This window comes from Plectropomus leopardus, chromosome 13 (assembly GCF_008729295.1).
Source record: "Plectropomus leopardus isolate mb chromosome 13, YSFRI_Pleo_2.0, whole genome shotgun sequence".
NCBI lineage: Eukaryota > Metazoa > Chordata > Actinopteri > Perciformes > Serranidae > Plectropomus > Plectropomus leopardus.
In genome coordinates this window covers 1,353,865-1,369,821 of record NC_056475.1, presented here as the reverse complement: position 1 = coordinate 1,369,821, position 15,957 = coordinate 1,353,865, and the positions used below count along the sequence as shown (strand labels likewise).

The 15,957-nt window shown below is 39.4% G+C and overlaps 1 protein-coding gene across 1 annotated transcript in view; it reads left to right on the top strand.

Moving 5' to 3' along the window:
• Window positions 1-14,480: 14,480 nt before the first annotated feature.
• Window positions 14,481-15,957, top strand: part of srrm3 (serine/arginine repetitive matrix 3) — a 46,729-nt gene continuing 45,252 nt past the window's right edge. Inside the window, exons 1-2 of the mRNA XM_042499506.1 lie at window positions 14,481-14,598; window positions 15,811-15,836. Coding sequence (XP_042355440.1) covers window positions 14,481-14,598; window positions 15,811-15,836 — 144 coding nt within the window. The remainder of the gene's footprint in view (window positions 14,599-15,810; window positions 15,837-15,957) is intronic.

Below are 15,957 nucleotides of genomic sequence, written 5' to 3'. Positions count from 1 at the left end.
GTTCATTTCTAACAGAGTGGCCACATGTGTCAGAAGTGAGAAGACGTGCAGATGGGTGATGGGTAGGAGTCAAACATGCAGCATGCAATTATCACAGCAGGTCACTGGGAGGATGAGAGAAATGAAGACATGCTCAGGTGTTGTTTTTTTTTATGTTTTAGATGAATGAAGCAACAAGAAACGCAGTGTGAAAGCTCAGGTGTTAAAGGACCACTCTAAGATTTATGAGGCTACTTTGGCAGAAATTAATGTGATACAATAAGTATGTTTTCTTCAGTGTATAATTTGCTGAAAATGTCTTTTCTGTTACCTGAAAGTGAGCCATTTAAATCTACAAATTGAGCAGGTCCTCATCTATGGAGATTGCCATGTTGCACTGTCATATTTCTACAGTAGCCCAGAACAATCAAATCAAACACTGGGCAGTTTTCCATTAACTCTCAAATTGCACAAACTGAAACTGTGAATATAAAACAGGCCAAATGAAAACATGTCAATTTCAAAAGAGAAAACTCTCATTTATCGCAAACAAGTTTTTATAAGGTGGTATGTCAGGCAATTTGAAAAGCTTGGTTTTTTTTTAATATCATTGTATTTTATGCATTTCTCCGCCCCTGTAAAGCACCCTGAACTGCCTTGTGTCTGACTGATGTTGTACATAAACACGCCTTGCCATAAAACGCAGATGCATTGCAAAACTAACAAACAGATGACAGCACAAAAAACAAAACAGAAGCGATTAATGGAGCTTATGCTCGGGAGCTAACAGTGAGCTGAGGATGCAACAAGTGAGCTGCTCAACTCCAATGAAAATGCGCAAACAGAAATGCTCCGTTAGCTCTTATTACTGCTGCCAGGTTTAACCATCTGTTGCTTAAAATTAGCATAACTCACGGTTCATATTACGGAGCTGGAAGGGGGCTTGGCTCATTAATTAGCTTAATTAAGCTCGCTTTTATATGGTCAACTAAGTGATGTAAATGTACGTAACGGTATTTATTAACGTGAATATCAGTCTGCAGTATACTGGAGTGATGAAAACACATAACTAGTACTAGCTACTACGTGTTGTTAGCAAGTGTTAGCTTAAGTTTTCCAGCAACAACTTGTATCAAACTCACCTCTCAGCGGATTTAACTCCCAAATTTAACTTTTTATGAATGGTGTTCAACTGAGGCACTTCTGTCGGCATTAAAAGTATCCGTCTGATAACGCAAAAGCTGGTCGCGTTAGTTGTTAAAGGTCCACGGAGCCACGCAGGGGACGGTTTGTTTATCTGTGCGGCACCAGAGTCACCGTGGCCAGCCTGCGGTCAAGCTAGTCCCCGCGGTGTTTTACGGTACGTCCGGTATATACGAGGCATTACGGTAAAACATGACTTCAAAATAAAAGCAGCGTTCCGGTTAACTTCACATTAAATCAGTAAATCACACCGTCAGTGATAAATAAAACACAAATAAACGGATAAATAACTGATGTTACATTAATAAATTAATTAAATTAGGAAAAAAGATATTTTGTGTACATATATTGTGTCTCCAACTTCTTTGTACTGGCCTTTAAAGGAACAGTGCTGCCTTTACGTGCGTCCTCAGTTTGTCAAAAATAAATAAATACTACTACTACTACTACTAACTACTACTAACAACTACTACCGTTATTACTACTACTAACTAATAATAATAATAAACATGTGCATGAACAATGCTGCCTAAATATTTTATTATGATAATAATAGTCATGACACATAAATAAATACATAATAATTAATAAAAGCAGTAGTAGTAGTACACTAGTAGTAGTAATAATAATAATAATAAATGAAAAATAGAAAAAATAAAGGGGGGGGGGTAGCAGAATAGTGCTGTCTTCACACATGCACTCTCAGTAGTTGACTTACTAATAAAATAAAACAATAGTCAAAGTTAATAAATTAATAGAATCATTAATTAATCATAATATTTATTTTTATTATTTGTTTTTTAAACATTAATTACAATAATAACCTTTAATGAATAAATATAATTACTAAAGGGGAACAAATAATGTGTGGTTGCTCATATCTTTGTGTGCCTTGTCTCATCATTTAAAGACTGTCCGCTTTAATACTGTATGACCTGTCCTGCATTTGAATGACAGTCATTACGAAAACCAAAATCCATTTTTAATCTGATTTGAACTGTCATACAATAAGAATAGAGTATGCTATGTACTGTCAGGACTCATTATATACATCTCTACCATTTCTAAATGTCTTTGTTAATAAATACGTTTCACCTTTTATGGCTGCATTTACAGATTTCAGTTTTCTATGTGCATTTTCTCAATCATAGCAGAGCTGCAGACACTCTCTGTAGACATGACCAGCTAACCTGTGTGAGCTGGATGACCACTAGTGGATACAGGCTGCCAGTGCAGAGTTTTAGAAGTTTGCTCATCTGCCTCCATATGTTTCTGATCTTTTCTTTGTTGATCAGAAAAGAGGTTATTAATCAGTCCTCACCCACAATCAAGTATCGGTTGCTCTTTTTAACATACATTATATTTTTCAAAAATGTTTTGATGTAAATGTGTTTTTAATGTGTCCTTTCTGGGTATGATTTGTATCAATGAACCCTTTTAACCCTTTGAAACATGGATGGACATCCGTTTTTTTTTTGTTTTTTTTTTTTGTTTTTTGCTCTGTGTTCAGATGCCTTTCACAAGCACTTAAAAATACTGAAACCTGAGCAAATATGTTGATTGTCTGTCAAAAACATGGTAAAAAAAATAAAATAAATAAAAATAAAATGCAGTTGGCAGCTTGACATAAGGTGTCCAGCAAATACACAGAAAATTGCAGTTTAAATGGGTTTCAATGGAGCACTTTTTTACACTTAACAATTTGGATGTAAAAACTTTGTTTCCATAGTGTATTTTAGTTTATTGTAGGAGCTGAGCTGGAAATTCAAAGATTTAACAAAAATAATGTATGCCATATGCATGAACACAGCCAAAATTCTGAGAAAAAGAAGAAGTAAAACCATGTAAAATGAGCCAAACAGTCCCTATAGAGGTATGTTTATATGCTCTGGAGAATCGAGTCCAGACATTTTCTCACTTTCTGCAGCAAAAAGCACAGGTGAAATCAATAACATGGATGATGGCTCAGTCCCATTAGTGGGCTGATTAGGAGACGAGGAACAGGTGTGCAACACGGAGAGGGAATGAGGACTCAGTAGGGACGACTCATGGACAGGAAGGGGACAGCAGCATGGTTCAGAGGGACTGGGGAGGCTGGTAGTAACCGGTGAAGATAGCGTGACACCTTGTTGTTTTTTTTTAATTTCTTGTCCCTTTATGTCACCTGATCAGCAGCAGAGGACCAGGTGCATCTTACCTTTCCTTTAATGTGGAATTGAGTCCTTTTATGCTCTCATTCTCCTCACAGTAATATTTTATTACGGCAGTTTATTAGATTTATGTCCTGACTTTAACATGCGACTGCCACACTATCATCTCACATTATGTCTCACTTTTCTTTCCTTCACGTGAGGATATAATGAACAGGAAGGCCCTGTTTCACATGATCCCTGGCTGCTTGATAAAAAGCTTCCTGAGATTTCATTATTTGGCAAAGGCAGTGATATTGAAATGTATAAATCCTCAGAGGTATGTACATACCTTTTCAATATCATGTTCCATCAGAGGCAGAGCGTGCTGTGAGTGACCACTGGGTGGTGCAGAGATCTGAGCATTTCTGTCCACATTTCGGTTGTATTCTTGTCAGTGTTTTTGCATCATGCCGCTCAGATAAGTGCATTAGTTAGTTGGGAGTTTCTTTAATGGTTTGTGTTCATTGTGAGAGTGAAAGAGACGGACAGAAAGAGGGAGACTGAGCATACCACTGTGTGTTATCAGGGTGTCCTTGGGGCCGCTCCCTCTCCCATTTCCATCTCTGTCTGCTCACGTGTGTCAGACTGCTGGAAGAGGCAAAACCCAGAGAGGGAGAGAAATGTAAAAAGCAAAAATCCCCAAAACTGCTGCTGCTGCATCCACTTAATCATTTAACGCACATCCACAGTCATGATACCTCTGAAGATCCCTGAAGAACAACCCTCCCGCCCAAAAAATCGTGAAAGTATCAGAGGACTTTTATTTTTTAAACATAAAATAATAGAAACATCCTAAAATCTGAGAAATGTCCAAAAATCAAAAAGATGTTGAGATACATCCTTTAGTTCTAGATATCTCCTCAAATCCTAGAAAAGTTAAAAAAAAATCTAGAAACATCCTAAAATCAAGAAATGTTCTAAAATCCCAAACAAATCCTAAAATCCTTAAGTTGAGAAAATGTCCTAAAATCTGAGAAATGTCCAAAAATCCTATAGACTTTGAGACACGCCCTCAAATTCTAGATATGTCCTAAAATCCTAGAAACCTCCAAAAATTCTAAAAACGTCCAAAAATCCTAGAAATGTGCTAATGTGTTACTGAAATCATTAAATCAAACATGTCAGATCAAGTTTATCTATTGAAACCACATTTTATTTGATGTAACATCCCACAGCTGTCGTTCATTTCTAATTAAGGAACTTGATAATAAAGAGGTTAACGTGTCTTGACGTGTGCGTGATGTTTGTGATCCGTGTCGCCGGTGGTGAAACTGTGACACAGAACACTAGCTGTCTTGGTGACCCACTTTAAATGATTGTCTTAGACAAAGGTGGCAGGATGTCACGACTCACTATTTGTGTCAAGTTCAAACTCAAGACCCTGAAAACCACGAGACAAAGGCGTTTCAGTAACCCATGACATACACCCAGAGGTGATCTAACCATGAACTTGGTACCTGTTGGAGTTATGCAAAACACACTCCAGAACATGTACAATGGGCTGACCTCGCCAAGTCATCAACACACCGACAAGACGTGTAGAAAACGAATCCCCTCTGAGGACGTCCCGTTTGCTCACATTGTGTATCTCTGCGCAGAAAGCCAACTGGGAGATGAGCAGACTGGTCTTCCTTTGGCCTTTTGTTTGTGGTATCTTTGTGTCCTCTTTTCATCGTAGCCCTTTTACCTGCAGCAGAGCAGCACAAACATCCGAGTGCAGTGGACTTATCGGCTGTAAATATATATTAAAGTCAGAGAGGTCAGGCCACGTTTAGACGAGAACGGCACTACTAAAAACGGAAAAATGTTTTTGCATTTTAATAAAAATCCCCCCTCATACGATAATATTGAAAATGACCCTCGGGTACAAGGATCCGCAAAAACAACCAAAAACGCTGCGGTATGCATGCCAGGCCAGTAGTAGGGATGCAACTTTGTGATGACGCACCACAGAAGAACGCCAAACACATAACAGCGTTTTTCTAAAGAGCAGTGAGTTTAAACCATACAGTCGTGAAGTAATGAGGCCTAAAACGTGGAAGTCCGTTAGCCTTTTAGCACCTTTGGTTCCCTTGTCTCAAAGTCTCTGTGTTTTTTGAATGGGTCTTAGGTAAAATGCCTTGAATAAGACGTTTTGTTCTACAACATAAAATTCGTCTGTATAAACCCGATTTTCAAACTTTTAGGGTTTCAAGTGTCTTAAAAAAGGTGGTTGCTAACAAGTGGCTAAATGGGACTACAGTGTTTGTCGTTAGACGTCATCTCAGCGGACACAGAAGCTCGTTAAACCCACTCGCCGCCTTTACAGCTTTACAGAGACGCACTGCAGTCGAACTTGTAGATTTATCTGTTTATGATATTTTTCGATCGTGTTTTAAGTGTTTTTACAGCATTTGTCGCGGTGATGTTTAAGTTGTGCGATGAGGATGCAGTTGTTTTATAGCCTAACAATACCTTTTTGCTTCTGGCGATTTCATTTACGCTTCAAAACACACAAAAGTGGTGTTCATCTGTGAAGATTATCATGCTGAACAAAACGTGTATCATACACTTGTGTTCGTCAACAGAGCTAATTTTTGGATATAATCGAAAATCGAAAAAGGGTTTTGACCAGGGAACCAGTGCGATGTTAACTTCCTTGTTGGCCTACAAAAATTCGTCATCCCTTTACCGCTCTGTACGCTGTACTGTAAATTTTAAATCTCTATCGCCCCCCTGGTGTCTGTCTGCAGTATAGGTCATAAAGCCCGCCTCTCCATGTTAGTGAATGGGACATAGGCCAAAATAAAAACTCAAAGTACTGTCTCTGAAAGTAGCTCTCATCACCCTGATATTTGTTCAAGGGATAATTTTTATAAAAAATTTGGTTTTAATGAGTTCTTAAATTAAACAAAAGTGTCAATCATTTTCTGCCATGATTGACAGCTGTGTCAGCCAATCCGTGTGCTCCCATTCAATGGCGCTGCTCACAATTGGTCAGACAGTGTTTTGGTGGGAACTCGCGCAGCTCTGGTTCTCAAGGACATCACCCCTGTAAGATGGCAACGCCCGTATCACGGATATTTTAACCTCACTTCAGCGTAGCGGGGGTAAGTAGGGGCGTTTCGTCCATCTTTATATCCAGTCTTTGGTTTAAACAAACAAGAAGTCTTAAAATGCGGAAGTCCGTTAGCATTTTTGCACTTCCGGTTCCCTTGTCTCAAGTCTCTGTTTTTTTTAATGGGCTTTTGGTAAAATGCCTTAAATAAGGTCTGTGGTTAACACAGGCTACAGATATTTAGAGGTTTTGTTCTTCAACATAAAATATGCCCATATAAACCAGATTTTTGAACATTTAAGGTCTTTAAAAGGACGGTTGCTAACAGTGGCTACATCGGACTACAGTGTTTGTCGAGGACATTAGACGTCATCGCACCGACCATTCAAATGCACCAGAATCTGCCGGTGAGACTGAAAATGGACATAGCCATGATCATTAGCTAGGTCAGGTCACGCTAACAGGAGAGAGTTTTGTAGGAGATTAACTTTATAAATGGGTGGATTTTGTGCTTATTAATGTGGAAATACAGAACTCATGGCGGCAGGCGGTGACGCAGCAGCGACGCAGCAACAAAGCTGCGTGTGTGAACACCATAAGCATGAAACGCGCTGCAGCTCGGCAGCTGTCTCGTACTGCTTACGCGTGCTGTTTTAAAATGGGCCTAAAGACTGCTGGAAAAAAGTAGGCTATTTTTGCAGAATGGTTGAACAAATTTTCTTCTCCCCATGTGCTTCCACGGCTCATTTTGTTTTGGTAACGTTGGTGTTCCTTCTTGCGGTAAGCCTGCTGTTATTTCCTGTCATTTTTACAAAGGTCTGAACCTTTCGCGGACCAAGGTTCAGCTGTTTGGTCTGGACCATGGTCCAGAGGAGGTTTCACAGATGTCATTTTGTTTCATATCAAACTGAAAAGTCCGAAAGTCCGGACCAAATGACAAAAGTGTGAAAGCACCCAAACTCACAGCTACAGATCAGAACTGTAGTTAAACACTGCTGACCGTCTTTATCACATATGTCTCAGCTGGGAATCCTTTCATCTCATGGAGGCAGCCAGTAACGTGAACCGACAGGGAGCGAGGAGTCATCTGTAGATTAAGCACTACAGTCGTAGTTTTATCTTTAAGAGACAGCAAAGAAGATGATATTAAATAGTTTTCATAAACGTCACGAACGTCACCGTGTTTAGTGGGTCAATCATGCCAGTCATAAAAAAAGGAAACACTATCTTTCTCTTCCCCTGTGTAAACTGTAGCCTACATTTACTCTGTTGGTACCTTGGGAGCAGATTATAATGCACTAAATCTTTTTCCGTCACATTTGTCTTCCGTCCGGTCTCTTCTAACGAAAATCAGGCGTCTGCTTCCTCTTCCTTCGCAGCAAACAGCTGACGTGTGTGATACAATAGGCCTGCTGTGTTACAGGACATTTGTATTGTATTTCTTGAAATGACACACCTATGATTTAACTGGTAGAGACCAAAAACAGAGCTAAAAGAGAGTGAGTATTTGACCTGAACTCATCAGGTGGCCATAAGCAAGGATTTTTGGATAAGCAACGGTTTGCTAGCAGGTTTAATATTTTCTGTTTGTGTGGTTTTCTAAATTTGTGCAGGAAGGCCTGTATTTTACTACAGCAGATATTTAATTCGATTTTGGTTGTGACTGCAACTGAAATTTTGGTTTTAGATAGAAACATTGTGACAGGTTACTACAAAACACCCACCTTTTGCAACTAAAGTCACTGAAAAACAGTAACAGGTTGCTAAAATACTCCCATGTTTAGTAATTAAAAAGAGGCTGGAAAAACAGTGAGAAGCTGCTACAAAACACCCACGTTTGGTGCCTTAAAAGCCACAGGCACCTCATAAACAGATTGCTACAAAACACTCACACTCGGTACCTAAAAAGCTGACGGCTGGGCTGAACGTCGGCTGTGTGGTGTCGTGTTTACTCAATCCTGTCCTGGAGGTTCAGAAAATTAGCTCAGTGTAACAGAATCTCCGTGTTTTGGCTCAGCTGCTGATTCGGGTGACACCCCTCGAAGGAGCCATGAATTGGTCCTTGAAAACCCTGTCAATGGCCACGGGCAGCCTGCACGTTTCTCCACAGCTCAGGAAGGATTAGTGTTGGGAAGCAATTGCCGCACAATTCAGAGAGTGGCCTCTGGCTTTTCCTCGTAATGAGACGATTGAAAGAACTACATAATATCTTGTATGTGTGAAATAAAACCACATTGAGACATGTTCAGCTCCTTCTGAGCTCGAGGGAGAAAAACAAATAAACGAGATTGAGTGAAGGAATTCATGGAAATAAGGAGTTTATGGAGCGATATTTCTTTGAGGGGATGTGCACGATGAAGTCAAGATCGTGTTGGTGACTCATGAAGATAATACCAGCTTTAAAGAGAATGTATTCAACATTTAACTGAAAAAAACGTTTTGGAGGTGCTGTGCAGGTAGCCATCAGATTCGGCCCAGTTGTGGCTGAGACTGGGCTGACTTCGGGCTGACTTCGGCTCCATGGGGCCAAATGTGAGCCGGCTTTGGTCCCAAATACTTTTGCCCAAATCAGGCCCAGAGGTAACTGTCACAAACACAGGCATATTTCATGTCATTTTTTTTCAAGTTGCGCATTTGGCTTCTTCCCATATTTTGAAAGAAATCAAACCAAATGTGTAATGGTGCTAAATCTGGGCCTGATTGGGCGATGCTAAATCTGGGCCTGATTGGGTGATGTAGACACGGGCCTATCCTGGCTGAGCCACATCTGCTGGATGAAATGGCTTTTCTTTAACCCTTTAAACCCTGGATCAGTTTTCTTGTGCTTCATTCAGACGTCTCTCAGTGTAGTTTAATTTTTAAACAGAAGAATCATTAGAAAATTATTAAATGACTTGGGAAAAATATTAAGAAATATATATAGAACAATTACGTATTTCAGGTTTTTTTTTCTTTTCATTTTCTTTTGGTTTTGTTTGTTTGCTATTGCTTTTATTCGTGTTATTTTTATGTCACTTTTACAAATTTGTTGTTAAGTTGCTCAATGCCTTCTTCCTATGTTTTGAAAAAAAATGACACCAGTTTGCTCAGATTTAAAGGGTTAAAAGAGGAATTTTAAAGGTCAAATGCAGCATTCTGACAACGAATACAAGACAAATCTGCATTGCTCATTCATTCATCCATTTAGTGAATCCATTTATTTTGTTTTATTTCTTCATTTAGTTTTTTTTTTTTCGGATCCAGTATTTGTCAATTATCATTTTTTGTGAAGACGATATTAAAACATTCAAAACACTCCAGGAACGACTGTGTACAACTTTGTGATTCAGAACTTTTGCTGCCTCATGATCACACAGTCTTTTGCTTTATTTCTTTGTGGGAGAGTCCTATGCACCACACACACACACACACACACACACACACACACACACACACACACACACACACACACCCTCTATGTGCAGGGGTGAGCAGGACCGCACCTTCTGTGAGCGCTACCTGAAACTGGAGATGCAGGGGTACCAGTGAAGGGTTAGCTTTCATTGTCTTTGTCTTTTTTTTGGCCCCTCCTGCTTTTTTAAAAAACATAGACAGGTACAGGGTGTTAAGAATATTAACATACAATGCTCTGGTATTTATTTTTTTTATGTAATCTCTGTCACTGACGCCAGGTACTTATAGTGAAGCAGGGTGAAGGAGATGAAAGACCGCTGGATACTCCAGAGTTTTCTGCTTCAAACGTGTGTTTTCTGTGTGGAATTAAGCTGCCCGCTTTTTGAGCTCTGAGGACATTTTTAGTACTTTTTTCTGTGGGAGAGGAATTTAATTTAATTTTTTTTATTTTTGTGGGTGACGATAAATACTTTGACAACAGGTATGTATTTTTTTTAAAGTTGTTTTTGCATCATTTATTTGATAATCATGATCATTTTGAACCTGTGACATAACAGTGTTTGTCTTTATATCTTGCCATTATCTGTTATTTAAGTTGATTTTTGCTATAAATGCACATTTTTTCATTCATTTATTGAAATGTGAAGTGTCAGAAGGTTTAGTTAAAATGATTTTTGCAGGGCTGATATTTGAGTTAGAGGTATATAATGTAAAAAAAAATTAGATTATATAAATTACTGGAATAAATTCCATCAATTATTGAACATTTAACATTGTCATGATGTATAAAAGATCTCTTTTTGCTTTTATTTTTGTCACAATCCACAAAAACACTAAATAGATTAAAAGTAAAAAAGGATATTGCTCATTAAAGGCTGACACTGATTCTCTGTTTAACTGACAGCATTATTCTGTGGTTTATCTCCGACATTAAGGGGTATTTTTTTGTGGGGCCGAGATCTTTCAGCTATTTCTCAGCACGGGGAAGTGAGAAGGGAGGGGAAGCAGAGCCGACACAAAAGGCAACATTATTCCCCAGCGGATCTGCGCTACATCCCACCATGAATGGAGTATTGAAAAACATAACATTGGGGACTAGATTATTTTTCATCCCTCATAACTGAGCCATTTGTCCCGGAGTTTCGAGTGGTTTGTTGGTACAGTCTGCAAATGAGACGGCCGTGCTCCTCCAGCGCCGTGCTGGTGTTAAACTCCCCACCTCCCAGTTGGAGGATCTCTCTGCGGGCCTCTGCACCTTTTCACACAGCAGTCCACAGAAAATGGACTGAATGTACTAAATGCTGCAGATAATTGTGAGTATACAAACGCAGTGGCTCGGGATTTTAACGCCCCCCTCCTCTTTCTGCCCCCTGCCTCCTGCTCTCCGAGGAGACGAGAGGCGCCCCTGCAGTGTCATCAGGTGGCTAAGCGTTTTGGAGGGTTCTAGTGACAGATTGCAGGAAGCAGCGTTTATAGCTGACGATGGGGACCGCAGAAAGCAGAAATGTCTTTTTGTGCCCCGGGGCTCGGAATGTCCACTATCTCGAGGGGCCAATATCAAATTCTCCCCTCATCATCCCCTAATACACATTCCTGTGTAAGGTCAGGGGGAATTCTGCATGAGCGACGAGACAAACAACCCAAGGCCGAGATGCGCACCGCGGCCTCCCAACGACAACGTGCCTCTTAAAAAAAATTGCCTCAAATTTGGATTTAGTCATTTCAAATTCCCCATTTCATTGCGTTGCTGTGTTTGTTAATTTTTGTTGTTCCTGCAAAACAAGTTACATTTGCACGTTTCACATGTATCACAATGTTTTCCAGCCACCAAAGGTTGCTGTTTTGCAGCTACCTCTCGCTGTGTTTCCAGCAGCTTTTGAAGGAACCAAACATGGGTGTTTTGTAGCAACCTCTCTCTATGTTTCCAGATGCTATTCAGCCACCAAAAGTTTTTATGTTTTAGCAACCTATCAGTTTTTCCAGCAGCTTCTTAGGCATAAAATATGGGTGTTTGTAGCAGGCCAATGTTGATTTCTAGCAGTGTTTTTAGGCACCAAAAGTGGGTGTTTCGTTGCAACCATCACTGTTTTCCAATGGCTTTTTAGGTACTAAACATTAGCATTTTATAGCTACATGTCACTGTGTTTCCAGTGGCTTTTTAGCCACCAAAAGTCAGTGTTTTGTAGCAAATGGTTACTGTATTTCTGGTGGCCTTTTAGATACCAAATGTGGATGTTTTGTAGCGGTGGGCCGTTCTTTTCCAGCGCCTTTCTAGCCCTCAAACATTGATGTTTGTAGTAACCTGTCACTGTTTCTTCAGCAGCTTTTTAGGCACCAAATGTGGATGTTTTGTAGTGTGTAATGTGTCAGTGTTTTTCCAGTGGTTGTTTAGGTACCAAATGTAGGTGTTTTATAGCGACCTGTCACTGTTTTTCTAGTAGCTTTATAGGGACCAAATGTTGGTGTTCTGTAGTGACCTGTCACTGTTTATCTAGCAGCTTTTTATGGCCCAAATGTGGATGTTTTGTAGTGACCTGTCAAGTGTTTTTCCAGTAGCTTTTTAGGTACCAAAAGTGGGTGTTTTGTAGTGACCCTTGGCTGTTTCTAAGTGGGGATGGTGTCACAAAAAGAGGCTGAATTTTACCGAGATATCACTACGTTTTGTCCTATTGTAATGTTCTCAGTTGTGAAACTACTCGGATCAATCCGCTGGGTGCTGTCACTGTCATCTAGAACTTTCCCCGCTCGTTGTCTATGAAGCAGCTCCACAGTTTACACTGGATGATAGCACAAATTTGAGTTTTAGGACTCTAGTTTTTGGATTTTTGATTTGATATGATTTTTATTAGATTATTTCGAATGTGTAAAAAAAACAAAAAATTGAAAAAGTAGTAGTCTTATTTTATTCAGTCATCATTCACAACACAACAAGGAGAAAAAGTACTTATAATACACACTCTAATGTACTATAAGTATATACGTTAACGTTTGGTGGTATTGACAGAAAAGCTATAGGCAGAATGCTTTTATATGTCTAACCTACATATTTGAAAATGGGACTAATATGTTTTTTATGTTTTAATTTAACTGTAGTATTTTCTTGAATGCCCCTCGCAGTATTAGGTGAATGTCATGTCTACCTTGAGAATAATGAGGGCTTTTCTGCGTCCGCATTATCTAACTCTGATTCTTGAGTGATTGTCGGTGAATCCAAATATTCTCCGTCCGAAGGAAAATCCCTGATTATCCAAAATCCTGACACAGGTGTCCGCCTCTGTCTGCCAGCTGTTGATGATGCTGGCAGGTTTGGAAATTAAACTTGTTCAGCTCTAATCATCAGTGTCACAGATATGAGTCCGTTTCTCTTGTTACGGCCTCCGTTTTCCGCTGCCAGGTAGGTGCACCACGGCCATTTTGTGCTTACAAAACAGCAATGTAACTTTACTCCCTGATCCCGGTGTTTTATTGGCAAGAACAGCACTTTTCGATGGCACATGGGGCTCCTGGTTTGGTGTTTGTGTGCCAAAGGAGCTTCAATGGTGTCATTAGGCCGTGCTGTTTGAGCGCGTAACCTCGAATGTTTGAGAAATAGGATCTATATAATTTAAAATAAGAATACACCTAACTGTTTGTTTTTATAATTTATCAGAGAAAGGTGTTTTTTTTCCCCACAGCTACAAATATTTTTTCCCTGAGCGTCCATGAGTGACTCTGGGAAAATGCATTAGGTGTTTGCACCACATGATGCGTTCAAAGGCCGTCAGAAACGTGAAAAACCAATGATAATTTTCTGGCTGTGAGGAATAGTGTCATTTTGGAGTGTTTTATTTTGGCAGGCATGTTTTCTTTAAAAAATATTCAAAGAAAAAAAAAGGCAAAAACTGTGCAGATAAAAAAAGATCAAGAAAAAATATTGTCAAATAAAATAAAACAATTTAAAAAATGCCAAAATTTTTTAAAAATTCCACAATATATTTCCAAGGGAAAAGTGAAATATATTAAAAGAAATGAAATTGCTGACATTTTTTTAAAGAAAAAAAAGAAACATTGCCCAAAGTTCCAAAGGAAAAAAAAGTGAAATATATATTTTTTAAAAAATCTTGAAAATTTAAAAAAAAACCCCAACATTTATTAAAGAAAAAAAGCTAAAAAGATTTAATTAAAAAATTGGCAAAAGTTCTTAAAAATCATCAAATAAAAGAAGAAAAAGAAATCACCATCTGACAACTACTAATATTTTTAACATCAAAATTCAGAATTAAAGGTAAAAAATGTTGTCAGGGTGAATAAGATGCCAGTGTGCATTTTAAAAAAGCATCAATCCCAGAGGAGCCTCCTCACAGCTGTTATATCCATGTGCATTGATTTGCATCACATGACCTCTGCTAATGATTATTTTGTTTGAGCTACACATTGCTGAGCCTGACCCCAGACTCCCATCGATACCTACTACAGCACAGTAACATCAGCTGCAGGCGGCGCCACCCAAAACAATCCAATACCAGAATTAGGCTACTCTGACCCAGGACAGAAAGTAGTGATTGTTTAGTAGTAAAAACGGTGTCTGCTCTACTACAGCTGGAGGGGGGGTTCACACACAGTGCAGGAGTCTGATGGGAGACACTGACGGTGTGTGTGAATGTGTGTGTTGCAGGCGGATGGTCAGTCAGGCAGCCATGCGAGGCCAGCGTGTGGCGGAGAGCGCGTGCAGGTGCTGGAACCCGGCCGTCTGGCTGCTGGTGTCCCTGCTGGGGTCCATCGTCTTGGTGGCCGTCAGCGTGCTGCTGCGACTCGGTGAGTGTGTGAGTGTGTGTGTGTGTGTGTGTGTGTGTGTGTATCTGGAAAATCAGCTGACTGATCGTGAGAAGACAAAATGAAGAAATATTATGATTCAACTTGTCTCCTCAAATTCAGTCAACTTAAAAATTTAAGTCAGCCCAATGAATGTGTTGGATTAAGAAAAACATGAAGAATGAGCAACTTGACCCAAAAAAGGACTTTTCTAGAACTTAAGCATGTTTCTGGAATTTTGGGATTTTTTTTGGATGTTTCTAAGATTACAGGACATTTCTTGAACTTAAGGAAATTTCTAGGATTTAAAGAAAATTCCCAGGATTTAGCACATTTTTGGGATATTAGGTTGTTTCTCGGATTTTAGCGCATTTCTAGAACTTTTCTAGAATTTTGGCACATTTTTTCATATTTTAGGACGTTTCTACGAATTTTAGAAGGCTTATAGGATATGAATTTTAGGACAAAGGATTTTAGGCCATTTCCATGATTTTAGGACATTTCTTTGACTTAAGGACATTTCAAGGATTTTCTGGAAATTTCGAGGATTTTAGGACATTAGGGTCTTATCTAGGGCCTCTGTCGGGGATGCAGAGGATCCTCCACTGGCAATTCTTTTGATCAACAAGCTCTATTTTGATGATGTTTTATGACACTTTATGTATACTAAAAATGCAAAAACAATTCCCAGTGTGATTCACTTTATTTTTATTGTAAAGTAGAAAACGGTTTAGGGGCCACCAGGCACCCTATCAGGGGCCAGATTTGGCCCTTGGGCCGTAAATTGAGTATCACCTTTTTATAATCTTAAATATTATGATGCTTATGATCCCTATATTTTAAAATAATTAACATTTTTCTGTCCACTCAAGTCGTTCCAGGTGAGAGAAAAGGTTATTTCAGTCAAAAACGGAGACAGAAGGAGTTGTTTGAGGATGATGATGATGATGATGCTGATGAAGCTCCCTGTAGATGCATCTGTCTCCACAGTCACTGTCTCCTCCATGTTTACGGCTGATCGCTGGATAAAAGCCCTCAAGTTATTTTGAAGGCAGGCAGCCAGGATCGATTCCCCTCACTGGACGTTATGGATCGACAAATATCAAGAGAGGGCGAATTATTCGAATGTGCTGACTCCGGCTTTTGTCTCTTTATGGAGCCAAAACAAAACGTGTGGCTCACTAACATTTTTGTTTCTTGTGTTCTATTTTTCAGGAGACATGAAAATCAGCAGACGGGCTGTATACAGTAAGTAATATTTCATTTTTAATTTTCTCAGTTGAGAAGTCGTTTTTCTGATTTTGTTGTGTTCATGAGCTTTGAGGTCGTAAAGTGGGAACAACGTGGAGGCTACTAAGGAGC